Raw genomic sequence first — 17,720 nt, forward strand, 5'->3', positions numbered from 1 at the left:
ACATATAACTGGAAACCTATATTTTGTACGTATCTTCCGTATAAGTGTTACGAATAAACGTACTTTCCGTACGAATGAAAGAACTGTGTATATGTAAGCGGTCAGAATCTCACAAACGCATGGACGTATGTAACGTGCATATATATATATATATATATACTAGCAGCGTTCACCCCGCTTCGCTGCGGTCACCCCGGAACGCAATAAACTTTGTTACTTAGATAATTTTTACTTTTTCGCTTTCAAGTGATATGATAAAAACCATAGAAGATTGCAGTAAATGTTAACATTATATCGCCTGTCATTTATGTTAACCCGCCCCGCTTCGCTGCGGTCACCCCGGAACGCAATAAACTTTGTTACTTAGATAATTTTTACTTTTTCGCTTTCAAGTGATATGATAAAAACCATAGTAGATTGCACTAATGTTAACATTATATCGCCTGTCATTTATGTTAACCCGCCGAGTCACACGGTCATGCGGGTTGCATATAAATACTTTATTTTTACCTATGATGAACTAACAAAGGATTTGTACGTTATGGACACTTGAATGGTCAATTATCTCAAGACACTGGTAATTAAAAATTAAAGTGATATGATAAAAACCATCTAGGGTCCAAATCCTAATAACCCCCAAAAATGAAAGAAATTGGTTCAGCCGTATTAGCGTGATGAGGGAACAAAGGATTTGTGCGTTCTCTTTTATATATAAGATATATATATATATATATATATATATATATATATATGTGTGTGTGTGTGTGTGTGTGTGTGATGTGTGTGCGTGTGTGTGTGGTGTGTGTGTGTGTGTGTGTGGTGTGTGTGTGTGTAATATACGGCAAAATGTTAAATATCATACATTCTGCAACAACATGATGAAACACCTAAGCGGAAAAAGTATGTAGCATATGGATAACGTATGCCCCGTACTGATCTCCGTAGTAAACATAAGGATTCCGTATATTTATACAATATACCGCTATCCGGAAAACGGATCTTTCTCAGTGTAACCCAAGTACATACCTCCGAAACATACTACCATACCAACTCTACTACCATATCACATTCCAAAATTTAAGGAGTGTGATATATTATGTAGCCCTTCCAAAATTTTTCGGAAGGAAAACGTACGCAATGCCAAAATTTATAGGAGCTGGTCCTGTATACTCCTATGTCACTGACTCCGGGCATCTTAAAAGTTTGCTGACTTCGAGATTTACGTTGGAGTATGCTACTATTTTGTTGCATTTTCCGACTACGTACAATATTTTTGTCCTCTTTTTGTTGTACAATATGTTTGTGGAATGGATTAGACAATAATCATAAAAGAGGTAGATAGTAGTAGACAAGTTTTACATTTAAAATGAGATAAAGTATTAGTTTCCTTCCAACGAGATAAAGTATTAGTTTTTATGTATGTCCCGGGGTAAATCGAATTCAACGTTGTTTCCCTGTTCCATAGGTACGAAATTAGAAAATACAACGGTAAATGGTGCTTCCATTCTCTACTTCTGGCCAAATACACTGTTTATATTTTCACAGCTCGCTGTGCAGAATGTCCGGGTTTAACTCGTAAAGAAACATTATTAGCAATTGTATGTTCTTCATACTATACTTCATTCGATATTCTTCAACAACGCACTGAGTCGTCACTGTGACACATTTTAGCCTCATTGCAAGATGGGTCTATCCATACGAAATGGTCCAGAGCAGGTTGCTTGACCATCTCCGAAATTTATAGAAATTGGAGTGTGATGAACCGTGTGTATAAGAAACTCATGTTTGCAAACGTTCACGAAAACTACACTTGCTCAGGACGTAACAATCAGACGAACATTAAACAAAAACGAATGTTTACAGGAGAGACTGACGTACACGGAGAAAATGAAATGAAATCTTTGAGTTTTACGTCCCACGGTTATGCCGGTTAGGCTAAAGGAGACGGTGATGATGAGAGATGAGTGAAATGGTGGAATGAAGAAAGTGGGAGGAAACGAGAGAACCCCGAGAAAACCCACGAGCACGATGTTTGTCCACCACAAAGTTCACTTGGCGGGGGCTGGGATCGAACCCGGGACCCCAAGCACCAGAGGTGAACGCTCTACCACTGAGCCACCGCGCCCCCCAACGTACACGGAGAATATAAACGTTTGCTTCTAAATAAATATGCAGAGTTGCAAACTAATACATGAGATCACCGGAAAAACTATAGAAAGTTACACTTTTAAAGAGGCTGTATTTTGGAACGGCTTTGTAAGTTCTGTGCTGAATACTATTGCATGTTAAGAGTCTGCAGAAATATCCACAGCTATGATACTACTGGTACCGTAAATTTATGGGGGTCCGAAAGTTGAAGTTTGTGATTTTGATGCCATTTTTGGGGAGTATTATCTCAGGAGGGCAAAGTGCTAAAAATTGGTACTTAGGCCACAAAGTAGTTTAATTCTGTATGCGAATAAACTATTGCAAGGAAATCATGACTGATATTACATGGAGAAAAAGTGAGGACATGTTAAAAACGCAAAGAAAGAACGTGCGCGACAATGGTCGTAGCGCGGAAAAAATTAAATATTTGGATGTGTTTCATGCTAAATCTCAAACACTACACATGGTGCAGCAATTAGGCCCGCTTTTGTTTGTGTTCAGTTGTGTAAAACCCTGCGAGTGACGTTTGTTCCATCTTTCTAGCTCCATGATCACTGCAAGGTCTATATGGTACGGGGTAGCTCCCCCTTGCACCCACGACACACATCGTCGTAGTGGACAGCGGTATTAAAGTACTTAAAGGATGAGCAAAGTGTCATTGAAATTCAATCCCAGTTACGGAAGTTAATATGTTCACAAGGTTGTGTTATATAGGATAGACTAGCCTTTGGCTAGCTGGGGGCTCCGCCCCAGGCTCCCGAGTTAACTAGGCCTCAAACCTCTAAAACCTAGAATTCTACTAAATCTCAAGTTTGTTTCCGTATTTCAACTACCTGAAAGATAAGATTTTGTATCACAAGAAGACACCCATTTAAATAACATGGGAATTACTTTATCCGCCCTTTAAACTCCTTAAAACAAAAAATGCCCTTTGGGCAATTTCCTTATGGGTTAGTTCTTGAAGTCTACAATCATGCAGAATTTCATCATTCTAATCCTGCCGGAAGTGCCTAAACATTTTCGGGTATAGAAGATGTCCCATATAAATAACGTTGGTAAGATTTTCCAGTTCCCCATAAAACCATTCTGTGGTTCAATATTTTTATTTTTGGTTACTTACTTTGGTAACGCTAATGGAAATGTCGAAAAAAGTAGAAGACGTCAAAAAAGACCCATTTAAATAACATGGAGAATTTGTTGATCCCCGTTAGACCCCCTAAAATTTAAAAAATATTAATTTTTGGCAATTTTCCTGTGGGTTAGTACTTGAAAGCTACAATCGTGCTAAATTTCAACTTACCACGTCAACCGGAAGTACCCCTTTATTTTATATCAGCGTATTTTTGTATATAGTTTTAGTATAGATGTAACGCAACCTTGTGAACATATTAACTTCCGTAACGGGGATTGAATTTCAATTTGGGTTAACCCCCATACCATATAGGCGTGACAATGATTATGGAGCTAGAAAGGTGGAAAAAACGTCACTCGCAAGGTTTTACACAACTGAACACAAACAAAAGCGGGACTAACTCTTGCACCATACGTAGTTTTTGAGATTTAGCATGAAACACATTTAAACATTTAAATTTTTCCGGGCTACGACCATCGTCATGCGGATGCTTTCTTCGCGTTTTTATTATGTCCTCACTTTTATCTCCATGTAATATCAGTCATGACTTTTTTATTGCAATAGTTTATTCACATATATAATTATTTTGTAGCCTAAGTACCAATTTTTAGCACTTTGCACTCCTGAGATAATACTCCCCAAAAATTGCATCAAAATCACAAACTTGAGGTTTCCGATCTTCATAAATCTAAGGTGCCAGTAGTATCATGCAGACTCTTTACATGCAATAGTATTCAGTACAAAACACAAACTCCGCAATTTATGCTGTTCCAAAATACAGCCCCTTTAAAAGTGTAATTTTCTGTAGTTTTTCTGATGATTTCATGTATTGGTTTGGAACCCTGCATATTTATTTAGAATCAAACGTTTATATTCTCCGTTTACGCTCGTCTCTCCTGTAAACGTTCGTTTTTGTTTAATGTTCGTCTGATTGTTACGTCCTGAGCAGCTGTAGTTTTCGTAAACGCTTGCAAATGCAACAATTGGCACTCCACCGAATACAAAGATGGCCGCCATTCAGGAACACTTACATATACGACAACGTAAATGATGTTATTGACCTTCTCATACACACGATTCATCACACTCAAATTTTTATAATTTTCGAAGGTGGTCGAGCAACCATTTTCACCATATTTGGACCACTTCAGATGGATTGACCCAGACGTATATACAGCAGAATTTGTGATGTTAAACGGGTGACCTTAATATATCCCTGTGTTGTGTTGCTGATGTGACTTTCATACCAGACATAAAAATAGACATTTCATTCGCTCTAACATAATACTTATTGTGAGTTAAAATCTGACAAAAATAAGGGTATAAATTCAACTCCATTTCAAACCTAGGAAACATGAATTGTCAGCTTGTATTTACAACAAAATTATTTTTTTAACAAACTACAAAGTATAGTAAAATATTACTTGAATTACTTAACACAAAGTATTCAATTATAATTAGAAACTTATAGGGTGATAGTAACCTTGGCAACATCGTGAAAGACTGCCAAACAAGAGAAGGAGAGTTTAACCTTATTTCTTACTGAATTATATACTGACCTGTTCAATAGAGTTTCATTTTTTGAAGAACCTAACGCTTGAACCCAATATGACCTCTCAGTTTGTTGTTGATCGTTTAGATATTGCTGATAAGCAAAATTCCATTCATCGGTACCTCCTTCTCTAACAGCTGTCTTATAAATGGTACTCCTATAATTCGGGGAAATTCTACAACAAACAGAAAAATGCAAGGTGAGAATATAATTCTATCTCTAATTCCAAAATGTATTATACTTTTAATTACAAGTAATTTGGGTTCGAAAAGCTAACCTAGTATCAAATTTATTTTTACGTGTTCCATTCAGAACCAGTCTCTTTGCGCTCTTGGAACACAAATACGTTTATAGGGCGAAGGATTGGGATTTGATATGCTTCTACGACTTCCTATAAGGCCTATCGATCTTACGCATTATGATTTCTGGGTGTGTTTAAAAGTACTAATTAGCATACTCATAAATATATTGTATCTAATGTAACTGAGAGAATCAATTTTGGAGGCATACTCTAAGAATAAAATTAAAAACTTTTAATTTAATGTCCCAGGATTGTGATCATTAAGCGAAAGGATATGGGTAAATAAAGGTAATGAACGATTATGGAATGGTTAATATAATCAAAACGTTGGAGGTACGGGAAAACAGTAAAAAAATTCACAGAGATGATGTTGCCCTCTTGAAATTCACATGTCTGAAATCGATTTGGGTTGACTCTCGCACCAGAAATGAACTATCTACCACTAAAGTAACATTGTTAACGTTCCTAAGCGTCTTTACTCTTATTTCACCACCTTCAGCATATTTCACTGCTGCTTAAAACTTTTTTTGTTTTTTCAATGTAGAAAACTAGGACAAAATCTGCCATTAAAATGAATGTTTGTTGTTTAGTACAATTTTTTTCCTACTGTTTAATTGCGAATTTTGCTGGTAATAACTTAAAACAACTTTCACTCAGAACTTGCTCACTAAATAACAGAAAACACATATTTCTTTCTTTCAGAGCAGTAATCCAAGATAAATGTGATATTGGATTGTATATTTTTCTTGTAATAAGGAAGTGTATTGATGACATTTAAAGCACTTAGCCGTCGTTGCTGTTGTCAATACTTGAGGAAAGGGGAAAGAGTTACGAAAAAATATACCTTTTTCAGTTTTAAAAATAAATTATCTAAAAGCTTAGGGATATATATATCGCGTGTTCTAAAACAGCGCCCACAGACCACACCGCACTTTTCTACAGGTCAAAATAAAGTGAATGTTATATCATGGCATGGCCTCCCGGGCCTCCTGCAGCCGCTACGGGGAATCAAAATTTCACTGTGGCAACATTGCTTATGAATTTGCAACCATTAGCATTGCTCCACAAATCTATCAAACAGTTACATAGATTGTTAATTAATAAGTGGTGCCAGTGTTAACGTTTATTGATTTTAACTATCATCTGGTAAGAATCGATGTAATTATTTGGTGGATTGGTAGATCTAATCTGTGGGTTTTTATCAGCGATGTTGCCACATAGTGCAATTCGCATCACCAGAAGAGGACCCGAAAGGAGTACAAATTTTATATATATATATATATATATATATATATATATATATGTGTGTGTGTGTGTGTGTGTGTTTATTTTGATTTGTAAAATACTGCTCTGTGGTCCGTGGGCGCCATGTTTAGAACACCCGATTTTTCGCCACATTTTTGAAAATTTCAGGCATTATTCTAAGAATAGTGCACATATTATTATGGTCAGTAGCAAGGTTCTTCAATGAATTTCATTCGGGAGGAAAGCAAAACTTCTTCCTCAAAAGTACGTCTCGAAGCAACATTGGTCAATAGTTTCCATCAACTATTATTAGATAACTTGAATCAAAAAGTAAAAATAAATAAAAATTATAATAAATATAAACAATAAAAATGTTAAATATCATAAAATTATATATATCCCTATTAATAAAAAAGAACTAATAAACATTTCGAATATAATTTAGAAGATTCTACATATAGTCAGCTGTTTTTGAATATAAAATTTCTGTTGAAACATTTAATTAATCGGGAGACAAGATCTTTCATACTCGTCGTAAAGTTTTCCGCCTGTGATGAAACTCTTCCGACACAATTTTGTAGAGAGCATAACGTGAAGCTTGAAATTGAGTATATTTCGATGAATCTTAATCTCTGTTGAACGCAGAAGATCGTTAGTGATTACAGAAGGCCGATCCTACCGTGTTACATCATGAATATTCTCTTGCCCTTTCTTAAACAGTCTGCCCACTTACGAACTTTACTATCACTCCAAGAGTTTGGACTACACACTTGCAGAGTTAACAATGAATTTAATCCGGTGTAACATTTCTTAATAGTTAAGAACCAAATTACAAATCTTTGTTTCACAGGAGGTAGGCAACTCGATCTTCTTGAAATCTCCTATCACACACCACAGAACTCACACGTTGCCGATGCTACTCTGAATGACTTCTACTTATAACCAAAGCAAACATTGCACATGCGCGAAATTACCAACCTTTACGTCTAATTTAGATCTTGCGAAACGGAATTTACATTAAAACTTCAAAGAGGGTACATTGTACCTTTGATCTCGTTGGCGCTGCAGTTTGTGGCCTCGTTTTAAAAAACTAGAATTGTACCTTAAAAATCTACACCGCAGAAGTCGCTTAAACATCACCTAACTACATCAGAAGCAGCTGTTTCGGAAAGTTAGTTAGTTCGGCTCAGGAAACTAAACAGCAGCGTGTGACGATTTTTACAACACCCTCTGCTCGAACCCCAGCCATTATTATTTTCTTTTTTAAAAATCTTTTAGTTGCGCTTGCAACTGAACGTTAACCTAAGGAATAGGAAAATAACTTGAACACATCATATTCCTAACACTTTAGCTCTATATGTGATAGGGGTCAGGCTATGGCGATTGCTTCGTTGACGTACATTTCTATTTATATTTACTAATGAAAAGCGTAAAACTACTTACGTCGCTGAAGAGTGTTACCCTACATCTCGCCACAAGCAAAAGCTGATATGATGGTACTACTATGTGGTGCAATGTGTATATTACAGCGCGAAGAAACTGACATTTGAATAGCAAAGATATGATGGTCAGTGATTATTTCCAGAGCATCTCGGGTTCCCTCTTTCCCTTGGAACTATAAAATTGCCCACGGGGCATACATCTGTTCGTTGCTCAAACTGCATCATCAGTACTTTTACCTTTTGTGCATTGATAATGTGATTTTGCACCCTCTTTCTATCATGAGGAAGCATGTTTTGGGTTTATGTTACTTGATCTCTTCAACAAATACTAAAACAAACACTGTTGGTACTTGTATCATTCTTAAAATATTTTTAAAGTAACAATTAACTATCTACGAACTATTTTTGCTAGGTAGCTGCAAAGTGAAGTTGTTATCTTTTTGTTGTTCGACGTTAAATTTAGTGTATATTAGCGATACATTAAAATATAGCTGCTTTTCATGACAACATCACAACCGTAAAAGGAAATGTCAATAAAAGGGGGTATAAAGTGAACGCCAACTTAGGAACTGTTTTGATTCATTCTTCTGCAAAAGCAACCAGTGGTTTTAAAAAGAAAGTGTACAGAAATTGCGGTATGTCTGCGTATGCGTATCCAAGAATCTATGTTTCAAACTAGATACTTACGGACTTTCATCTGGATTTCCTGATGCTATCCACTGTTGAAATGCTTCCAGAGACTTCTGTGAAGAATCTTCATTCCGAAGATCGTTGAGAAGTGGAAGCAGAAGATATCTAGAGAGGGTTTTATCTTTAGATTCTGTTGGCTGTTCATCAAAACCTATATATTCATAGATACCCTCAAGTAGTCCAAGCAAGTAGGTCTGAAATAAATCAGGAAATAATTTTAAATCTAAAGAATAATTATAATGTAATTACTTTTGACACTTGTAAGTTATTATTCTTACAATAGATTTAAATGAAAGTCTTTTTGCTGATGGCCTAAAAAGCGATGTGATATGCCTAAATATTCTGCTTGAAGGCATGTTTAAGGTGCGTTTAAAAAATGGTCGAAGTGGCAAATACCTTTTCCATTGTTTAAAACAATATATGGTACTAGAAATGTGAATTCTGGGGAAAGTATAGATTTTAGTTTAATATCTTTATAATTTAGTTTTCCTTTATTCGTACTTCTGTAATAATAAAGTAGGACCATGGCATAGGTAGTAAAATTTTAAATAATATTTTTCTTCTCTAATTTCAGAATGCCAAGTACAAGTGTTTACCAGTAAGAACGTCGGAACAACTGGAGTACTCTGGACATGTTGCAGGAAAATTTCCCCGGAAGCTTTCTGTCGAGTGAACTGAAAGGGAATATTTAAACCACTGCTGCGAATTTATCGCGCAATATGTGTACAAAAGTGGATCTCCGGAATCATTCCACCCACGGAACCAGAGAAGGGCATATTGACGATATTATATGAGCAGGGAAGACCATGACAAGTCACATTTTCTAACTCTATAACAAAGTCTAAAAGAAATTTTCATATAATCCTATAACAAACAAACACTCCCTGCTTTCTCCAGACACAATTCCGAAATTACACTACCTATATACTGTTATATGGTCCCATTCCAATCCATTGCACCGAAGAACTCAATGTCGGACATGTGATGTGGTGGATCCACGTCATATATCTCTAAAATCTCTACAGATATGTCTCTAAGCACAATCATTACCTGTGTTATTGCTTCTCCTAAATGCGGTCGTTCGTACATCCATACGCATGCCACTAACTGTCCCTCAACTATGTAACTGCAACCATTCACATCACCCACAGTTTTAAACTGTATTTCTCCAGCTAACCGACATTACCACAGTGACAATTACTCTGAAGCATCAAAAGTCATACATACCTAATAATGTGTGGAACCTCATCGAGCACGGAGAAACGAGTGAAGGCATATGTAGAAATACAGCCTCGGCTGCCTGCCACAATTAGATAGTTGTGGCGCGATTCGATATTCCCCATGTAATCAATCAGGTTCATGTCGATTGATCTACAGAAACAAATCATGGGTTGGAAGTTGCCAGAATATTACCATTCATGGACGATTATGACAAGATACATGGGACATTGTCATCTTTAGAAATCTCAATGTTGGCAGGATACAAGAACTCTAGAAAAATCTGTATATCATCACCAATCATATGAATATATAGATGATCGGTTCACATTGGTTGACCAAGTAAGTCTGCGCTACACCGGGAGCGTATTATATGTAGGTGCAATATGAAAATGTGACTCATCTAATCATGCTACACATTGCCAATGATATAACGTCCAATCCACGTGTTTCTGAACCGACGTGAGTCACAGCGGCCGATAGTCAGTGGTTGTTAATGGTATACATGTCAGAGGATTTTCTGTTCTGATCAAATTCTGTTGTACGAACCTCTCAGACGCGTAGTTAGAATGTTCTGATTCAATTTTTCAGTGCACGCAATATTTCTTGTTTGTTTGCATCTTTCTTGCAATGTTTCTTGTTCACAGTCTTCGCCGGTTACGATCAGTCAGCACATGATAGGAGCCATTATGTTGTTTCTGATAGCATCTAATAGTTTCAATTCTCTACTTGTTGTCAATCATTGACACTGTGGAGCGGGAACAGTTTGATGTTCAGACGGTTTCCGAAATCACATTTTCAATTTGTCTACCATGAACTATCATCTCGCGCACAAACTCCGATAATCACTATCGGCTTGTAATCTGTACCGTCCACATTTCACTGTATCCACAGAAGTGGAAATGAGAGCACTTCCTGCGGTTCTACAGCATTTCCGCAATTTTCCTGTGATGTCAAGAAGTTCTCTACAGCTATCAAGTGACTTTTGGCACTTCAGTGTAAAATTACATTGATACTTTCTGTTCACTTATTGGGATAGGGTGATTTATTCCAGGGTACGATTCAGTACATAACTCAAAATATTCTATTTTGAAAATGTTTTTGATAAAACAGCAAAGAATGGTCTAAATCACTAGAAAAGATTTTCACGTGGGATTTAAAGTTAATTTAATCAATATTGTTCTAGTCAGAAGAAAGTTTGCATTTTTTCTAGCACCTTTTCCCTCACTTATTGCTACGAAAAACAACAATAAACGTATTACGAGAAAGCAATGCATATTAGAGCAATGGTCTGTTAGAGCGCCAATACTGTGTTTTACGTCCCCATTGTGGATCATTGATGTAATCTCCATACTCTAGTTTTGGTCGACGTTGTATTTTCTGTTATGTATATTTTTATATAATTATTTTAATGATAAATATTCAACTTAGCTAGAATATTAGATTTCACAATGCTACGAAAACTGAACACTCTCTACCATTGAAAGCTGACAAAGAAATGGACTTAACACACTAAACAATTAAAGCGTTACTAAAATCACAACAGTGTCGTTTGAGTCTATTCCTATTTAAATAGGTCTTACCCTGTAAGTGTTATAAATATCTTGGTGTTTCAGATGTAGATTCAGCAATTGAAATATGTTGTTTAAGGCCACGTACCACGGCACATATTCAACTTCTCTGCTCATATATCTTGTGAGTTCCAACGGTACAGTTATATTTATAAGTCCAGCATCATATAAATCATAGGAGTCATCGTGCAGCTGAATTCTATTGAAGGCACTGATGTTAAGGCCATCTTCAGACTCCAGAAAATCAGCAATCAGCTGCCAATTTCTATCATCATAATTCACTCTGTAATAACCTGTCATAAAGATTGTTTCAATGTAGAGATTTAAAATAAATGAGAATCTAATTTAGTAAAGTTATTTCCAAGTGGGGTATTGGGTAAAGAATTGCAAACACACACATATCTAGAAATTACACGTAGCTTTACTTCAGCCTCGCTCCCAAAGCATTTTTTTCTAAGACTACTATCCCAAAAACCTACGTCAGACCTACCATTTGAATTAAAATGTGTATCAAAGTTGCTTATATGGTGAGCGTTCAAATCATTAGAGGGCGTTTTGTTTTTCTAAAAAAAAAATAGAACAAATTTTAAGAAAACGTCATTTATTTTTCCACATGGTCCCTTTGCTACAGTTATACATTTATCGCAGCGTTCAACTAACACCTGGAAGACTTCAGCGTAGAAATGTTTGTCAGTATGCCTTACGGATTCCAGTTCATAGAGCTTACCTTTATCATAACCGTGTAAAGGTTGACTTCTGAGGATTTTAAGGGTATAAACGGGTGTAAATCACTTGACATTAAGTTCTTCCTTGTACGAACGCTTCTCCAATTCAGTACAGATTCCAAATATTTTTTGTCGGTCGAAAGCGGAAAGCTGTTTTGGGATCAAGTGTGCACTTAATTTTTGACACACCAAGTGGTCATGAATTATCGTGTTTTACTCTTCCAAACGAATGATCCCACATCTTTGCAGTTTTACCATAGCTTATGGAATGATTATCAATAACCATTTGATCAAAGAACCTAATGTTCGCAAAAATGATTGCTGTGGGCTGAGATCCTTCACGACTGGGATGATCACTGACAGATATATCGAACGCCCCTCGCAATTATTTCTTTGTTAATTTTTGAAGGAAAATGTACTATTAAGAAATGTAAACAACGAACCAACAATAAATTTGGTGAGACTAAATGAATGTACAGTTTGGAAAACACATCTTGCAAGGTAGTATCTAAATTGAAATGCAATTCCATACTCTACACCTGACTTTTAATGATGCCTTTTCAGAAGATAGTTTTGCTACTCCCCATGAAAATAGAGGTGATACTGAAAGAAACTATCATAATCATAACAGTGGTATATAGATGGGGTACTATGCAAATAACAGTGGTCATGGGTTAATCATGAATATATATCCTGAGCGCAGCATTTTTATGAAATGTTGCCATGATAACTGCTACAATTGCTCACTTTTCTGGAATAGAATACAAAACAAATTAACAATACAAATTTAAAGCCGTTGTCATCTACAGAATAACATTTTCTGATCCGGAAGGTCATAATGGAGAAATGTTTCAAGTTTTAACATATGATAATAAAACACAGAGAGTGTTAGAACAAAATTTCAGCTTCCTCTAGTAAGAAAACGTTGAACCCTTGTTAGATATTGAATTCAGAAACTCTTGCCTTACGATCAAGAGTCTGAAGAAGATATAGTGCAAAATTTCATTCACCTACTTCAAATTGTTTCGATATCTGGTTAAAGGCTGATAAATTTAAAGGTACAATTTTTCCTTAGGGATTGCACTCCGTTAAATTCCGTCTTACCTTCAACTTAGAGTGCTGTACAATAAGGAAATCTGTACGAAATTTCAAGCTTCAAACCCTAACTGCTTCGGAGATGTGTTAAATGATCAAAAAGTATTCAAGACACCTTTCCTATCTCAGGGGTACTTTTCGTTAAAATTATGTGTTATTTTCAACCCTGACTTCAAAGATAGTGTGTGTGTATGAAATTGATAATTCTTACACTGAAAATCCAGAAGTTGCGGTAAAGGTTGAAGAATATTTGACCCCTCCCTTTCTTCGAGTGGAAGTTCAGATACATCATTAGTCTAAGATTCATTGACAACGTTTGTGTGTATAATATTTCTAGTTTCTGCGAGTAGTAGTTTCAGAAATCTGGTAAACAACAGAATGAGTTCCAGTAACTTTTTATTTCCCTCATGTAAGTGTATTTCGTAAAGTATTCCCAGTCTGAGATTCAAGGAGCACATCTATAAAAACATCAATTTCTTCCATCTAACAACTACGAAACTACTATGAACTGCGGAAATATTTTCTAGTCCACTTTCTTTCTCCATACAGATCGTATCTCTTTAACCGTTGGCATTATTCTCAGCCTGATGTAAAAGGAAAACATTTCTACAGAACTTTGATTTCCCGTTTCCAAGACCTGATGAAACTACATAATCAGCGTTATTCCTGTTGAGTCACATATATATGGAATTATGTGTTTAATAGAAGTATTTTACAAAAATTATTCTTTTAAATTTTAATTGTTTACGAACTGTTTCGAACATCAAATAATATTTTCAAGATCCCTTTTTCCTCTTAGGCATCACATTTCCTCTTTATTATTGTCATCAGTTCGTGAAAAGTTAAGAAGTTTCTAAGCTTCTAGGCTAACAGTTTCAGAGATCTTGTAAACTGTTAAAATTATTCAGATCCTCCTTTCCCTACCAAGGAATTGGGTTTTGTAGTTCTGTCTTATTATCAACTAGAACGCATAATGAACGTAATGAACGTTTGTAAAATAATTTAAGCTTCAGTACCTCCTGTACTGGAGACGGAAGAAAAACCTCAAGCACATTTCCAGTTTTAGTATAGTATTTTGCAAAATCCTGTCGTGTTTACAACCTAGTATGCAAGGAAAATACTTACCCAAAATTAAAAGATCCGGTCGTAATAATTCCGGAGATCTAGCAAATGCCCTAAAAATCATTAAAACTTTCTTCCCCGTAAAGGACCACATCTATCGAAATTAGATTTTGCGTAGATCGTATGATGGAAGAAAAATGACTATATACAATTTCAAAGTTCTACGCCTAATTGTTTTCAAGATATAGAAAGTGCCCAGAAACATTTAAGTATCCCCTTTAAATTGAGAGCTTGCTTAGGACCCAAGAAGAATACTTGTACAAAAAGTTAATATCCCAGCAAAAGTGGTTTCTGAGATTTAATGATCAGTGAATCAGTATACAAGTCAATAGATTGTACGCATAAATTATCTTTTGGTTTTACGGACGTTCCTTTAACGCATATTGGAATGAAGAGGAAAGGGCTGGAGCCGATTCATTTTAAAAGTCCTCCGTTTAAAACATTAAAAGCGTAAAATGTTGAATATAAATGTGTATACTACTTCTTACATTGATCAGGTATTCTACACTGTCAGATTGGATAGTGATTTTGTTTGAAAGTACCAAACTATTATTATTGTATCCTTCGTAACGTAATTGTGCATATTAGATGCCACAGATAATGTCGTAACTTACGGACGATCGGTAACACCAGCCTGATATCACCTTATTTTCAATCCCTTAGAACGAGAGATGAGTTTGTTGTGACGGTAACACTTAAAAATATTCAAATGTTCGTAAATAGTTTGAAAGCTGTCGACGATACATTCGTTGTAAGAGTCTCGCTACGAAATCAATTCCTCCATTGAAATCTTAATGTTGACGTTAAAATCTTACGAAGGGTTGTGTTTCAATCAGATGTTCTTCAAATATGATGCATTGAATGTAAGTTAAAAGTGAGATGAATTAGAACTTATTGAATAAATTTGTTCCCATGTTCCTAATATGAATATCTAATTTCTTCATATCCTAAAATTGACCCTTCTGTTATTAGGTAAATAAATAATTTTGTGTATACTTACCTGTTTGTTGAATATTGAAGATTACAAATTGGTCGTCACCTGGAAGGCCATCTATTAAGATTGATTTTTCTTTTCTTAGGAAGTCAAACGGAGAAGTATCGTTAAAATCCAATTCCTCTTGGGTGGTAAAAGTCACAGGAATCCACCAAAGAGTTTTGTTATCAGTAGAACCATCGGTGAGAAATCTTTGCTAAGAAAGACACAAAGAAGCATCGTCATCATATTTTGCACCTAACTTAAGACTCCATGATTTCTCTGTATATCTATATAATAATCACAATAATCCCATAGAACAGAATAACAATTAACTGCATTTTAGGGTTAAAAGAAATGCTCAAAAAAACTTTAACCATGAACAATTTTTATTTAGAAAACACAACAATGAGCACAGTATCTATTTTTGGACAACAGCTATTTATCAAAGAGTAAGTTCACTGTTACCATGCGTTAGCTATATTCAAACATTCCCCCATTCCCATCTATCTTTAGCACATGTCCTGAGTTGTGCTGTAAAGGTCAAGAAATATCTTCCAGTTTGCATACACATATATTGTATAGTATATCAACACCTCGTTATTCAAATTTAGCCAAAATTCCGGCCAACCGAGGCCTTATTGGTCTCAACAATTTCTGTTTAATGGGCCATTAGTCTATAGTTATAATTAGACAATCAAATACAGTACTTTAGATATTTTTTTTATTATATTGGCATTATTCAGTAATTTTTCAAATTTAATTTTAATGGTCTCTTTTAACCCTTTGGGGATCCTATGGTACAATTTGTACCATATGCACTTTTCATAGTACATTGCGTTATTTCTCTTCTATTTGAGCTTTTTCGTCCGGGTTTTTTTTTTTGTTTGTTTGTTTGTTTTCCAAGTCCAGAGGCCTTGTAGAAGACATTACGTACGGTTTCAGATCGTCCTGCGTCCAGACATAGGAGGTGATGACGTCATAAGTCAAAAATTTATTTTCTCATTTTCTAAGCTTATGTTCAATTTTTGGCGGGCTTATTTTTCTACGTAGAAGATTGAAATTTTGCACAAACATTCAGTCCACCGAGTAGTATTTACCAGATTTTTTGTTCCGATGTCAGTGCCAAACCAGGGGGGAACCAGAGGGGAAAAGGGGTAAAAATAGGGATTTTTTACCCCCAAAATCCCGTTTCTCGTCATTTTCCCGCCTTACATACAAGATAGGACCACGTGAGTCATACCGTCTGAAAGGCCGTTCTATTCTGAAGAGAATGACGGTCGAATTATTATTCTAGGGTAATTAGGAATGTCTCAGGGATTTTTTGAAAAATTTACTTCTATATAGGGAAATATGGGTCATTGTCGGTATATATTTTTTGGCGGGTTTATTTTTGAACGTAGAAGATTGAAATTTTGCACGAACATTCAGTCCACCGAGTACTATTTACCAGATTTTTTGTTCCGATGTCAGTGCTAAAACAGGGGGGAACCAGAGGGGCAAAGGGGTAAAAATAGGGATTTTTTACCCCAAGAATCCCGTTTTTCGTCATTTTCCCGCCAAAAAAAAACATGATAGGACCACGTGAGTCATACCGTCTGAAAGGCCGTTCCATTCTGAAGAGAACGACGGTCGAATTATTATTCTAGGGTAATTAGGGCCGTCTCAGTGAATTTTTATCCAAATATACTTCTGTATAGGGTAAAAGTGGGGCAAAGTAGGGAAATTTTCTCTGGCAGGCCTATTTTTTCACGTAGAAGATTGAAATTTCGCACAAACATTCAGCCCACCGAGTAGTATTTACCAGAAGTTTTTTTCCGATTTCTTGCGAAAAACAGGGGGGTCCAGAGGGGCAAATTTGAAAAAAGGGAAATTTTGCCCCCAAAAATCCCTTTTGTCAGGAATTTCCCGCCTTAGATACATGATGGAGACATATGAATGGTACCGCCTAAAAGACAGTTCTATTCTGAATTGAATGATTGGCGGATTATAGCCTAGGGTAATTAGGGATGTCTCAGGATTTTTTTCCCTGAGATCGTAGTGTTTTATGGTACTTTGGGGCACTGTGGGAATTTTTGATAAAAATTCTCCCGCCCTTACTATTCAAGATAGAAACTTGAAATTTGGCCCACACATTCAGTATACTAAGTACTATTTCTCAGATTTTTTTAGATGGCTACGATCACACAGGGGGGTCCAGGGGGGCCAAAGTTCGAGAAAAAAAATTTTCCCTCCGAAATTTTCACTTTGACATTTTTTCCCCGCTTCTGGTATATGGTATGAGCACGCAAGTAGTATCATTTGAAAGCCAGCTCTATTCTGAAGGGAATGAGGTATGAACCATGATCCTAGGATAAATAGTGACAATACAGTAGCTGTTTGACTGAAAGTCTAAAAAATAGCCCAAAAAGCCAGGATCCCCAAAGGGTTAAGTGGTACGAGCATTTAACGTATCTTGTTTTGAGAAAAATGTTTCGTTATTTGTTTAATTCTTGTACTACATACA

The 17,720-nt window shown here is 35.9% G+C and overlaps 1 protein-coding gene across 1 annotated transcript in view; it reads right to left on the reverse strand.

Moving 5' to 3' along the window:
- Positions 1–17,720, reverse strand: part of LOC145678647 (aminopeptidase N-like) — a 69,567-nt gene that overhangs the window by 15,274 nt on the left and 36,573 nt on the right. The window contains exons 9-12 of the mRNA XM_081749013.1: positions 15,242–15,431; positions 11,312–11,592; positions 8,508–8,704; positions 4,840–5,007 (exon numbers count right to left, since the gene is read on the reverse strand). Coding sequence (XP_081605139.1) covers positions 4,840–5,007; positions 8,508–8,704; positions 11,312–11,592; positions 15,242–15,431 — 836 coding nt within the window. The remainder of the gene's footprint in view (positions 1–4,839; positions 5,008–8,507; positions 8,705–11,311; positions 11,593–15,241; positions 15,432–17,720) is intronic.

Source organism: Thermobia domestica, chromosome 2 (assembly GCF_964235325.1).
Source record: "Thermobia domestica chromosome 2, izTheDome1.hap1.1, whole genome shotgun sequence".
Classification (NCBI taxonomy): domain Eukaryota; kingdom Metazoa; phylum Arthropoda; class Insecta; order Zygentoma; family Lepismatidae; genus Thermobia; species Thermobia domestica.